General features: G+C 59.2%; 1 protein-coding gene across 1 annotated transcript in view; it reads left to right on the top strand.

Annotated features, from left to right (window-relative positions):
- The first annotated feature begins 332 nt into the window (after positions 1 to 332).
- WIZ (widely interspaced zinc finger motifs) overlaps positions 333 to 1,309 on the top strand; it is a 12,781-nt gene continuing 11,804 nt past the window's right edge. The window contains exon 1 of the mRNA XM_017733669.1: positions 333 to 409. Within this exon, the coding sequence (XP_017589158.1) occupies positions 333 to 409 (77 nt within the window). The remainder of the gene's footprint in view (positions 410 to 1,309) is intronic.

The following is a 1,309-nucleotide window of genomic DNA, read 5'->3' as shown; positions in this document are numbered from 1 at the left end:
CTGCTGGTGACTCACGGCTCCCATGTGACCCCTGAGCTAACGAGATTCCCATCCCTCCCACTTCCCGGGATTTCCCCGGCACTTTCAGGCACCCGTCCCCATCCTTTTCCCTCCTCCCACCTCTTTGCCATCCAGAACTTCTCCAGACTTTTCCCAGAACCTTCCTGGAGTCGGGAACAGGGCTGGGACCTCACTTTCCGGGAGCCTGGAGCGGTTCCCTCTCCGTGGAATCTTTCCCTCTGTGGATTCGTTTTTCCACGGATCTTCCTCTTCCTTCCGGATTTGTCGCTCCTGAGATGTTTCTCCTCCCCCACCTGGATCAGGTCGGTCCCATGGAGCCTCCAGACCGCCTTGGGGACATCCTAAACATCCCCGGGAATGTTTTCTGCCTCCGTTGGTCGTGGAAAGGGTGCGGCCGTTCCTCCGGCAGCCGGCCCGGCCTCTCCTGGAGCAGACCCCAGGTTGGGCCTCTTTTCTTGGAAAAGCAGCGGAGCAGCTGTTCCCGGGAAAAGGAACCGGGAAAAGTTCGGGAGGGACAAATTTAACAGAGATTTTGGGTCACTTTGGGGGAGTTTGTGGCACCTGGAAAATCCGGGAAGGGCTGTGTTATCCCGGGAATGTCGAAGGGAGCTGTGGCCTGGATCCCATCCGGGTTGGATTCCGCCCCGGAGGGGTTTTTCCAGCCCCTGGTGAGCGGTGGGATGAGGAACCTCATCCCTTTTTCCATGGATCTCCTCCAAGATCGGAGCTCGGGAGGCTTGGAGAGGCTTTGGTGGGCAGGGATCATCCCGGCGACATTCCCAGGCTCATTTGGCATTGATTCCACGGTGCCACCGGCTCTGCCATGGGTCTGTGCCGATGGCGACATTCCCGGGCTCATTTGGCATTGATTCCACGGTGCCACCGGCTCTGCTTGGCATCGACTCCATGGTCGACATTCCCGGGCTCATTTGGCATTGATTCCACGGTGCCACCGGCTCTGCTATGGATCTGCGCCGATGGCGACATTCCCGGGCTCATTTGGCATTGATTCCATGGCACCACCGGGTGCCTGTGGGATTGATTCCATGGTGCCACCGGCTCTGCCATGGATCTGTGCCGATGGCGACATTCCCGGGCTCCTGTGGCATTGATTCCATGGCACCACCGGCTCTGCCATGGATCTGCGCCGATGGCGACATTCCCGGGCTCATTTGGGATTGATTCCATGGCACCACCGGCTCTGCCATGGATCTGCGCCGATGGCGACATTCCCGGGCTCATTTGGGATTGATTCCATGGCACCACCGGGCTTCCGCTGGATCAGATC

Source organism: Corvus brachyrhynchos, unplaced genomic scaffold, assembly GCF_000691975.1.
Source record: "Corvus brachyrhynchos isolate BGI_N302 unplaced genomic scaffold, ASM69197v1 scaffold1395, whole genome shotgun sequence".
NCBI lineage: Eukaryota > Metazoa > Chordata > Aves > Passeriformes > Corvidae > Corvus > Corvus brachyrhynchos.
The sequence above is the reverse complement of the archived record's forward strand: the minus strand, read 5'-3'. Positions and strand labels throughout refer to the sequence as shown.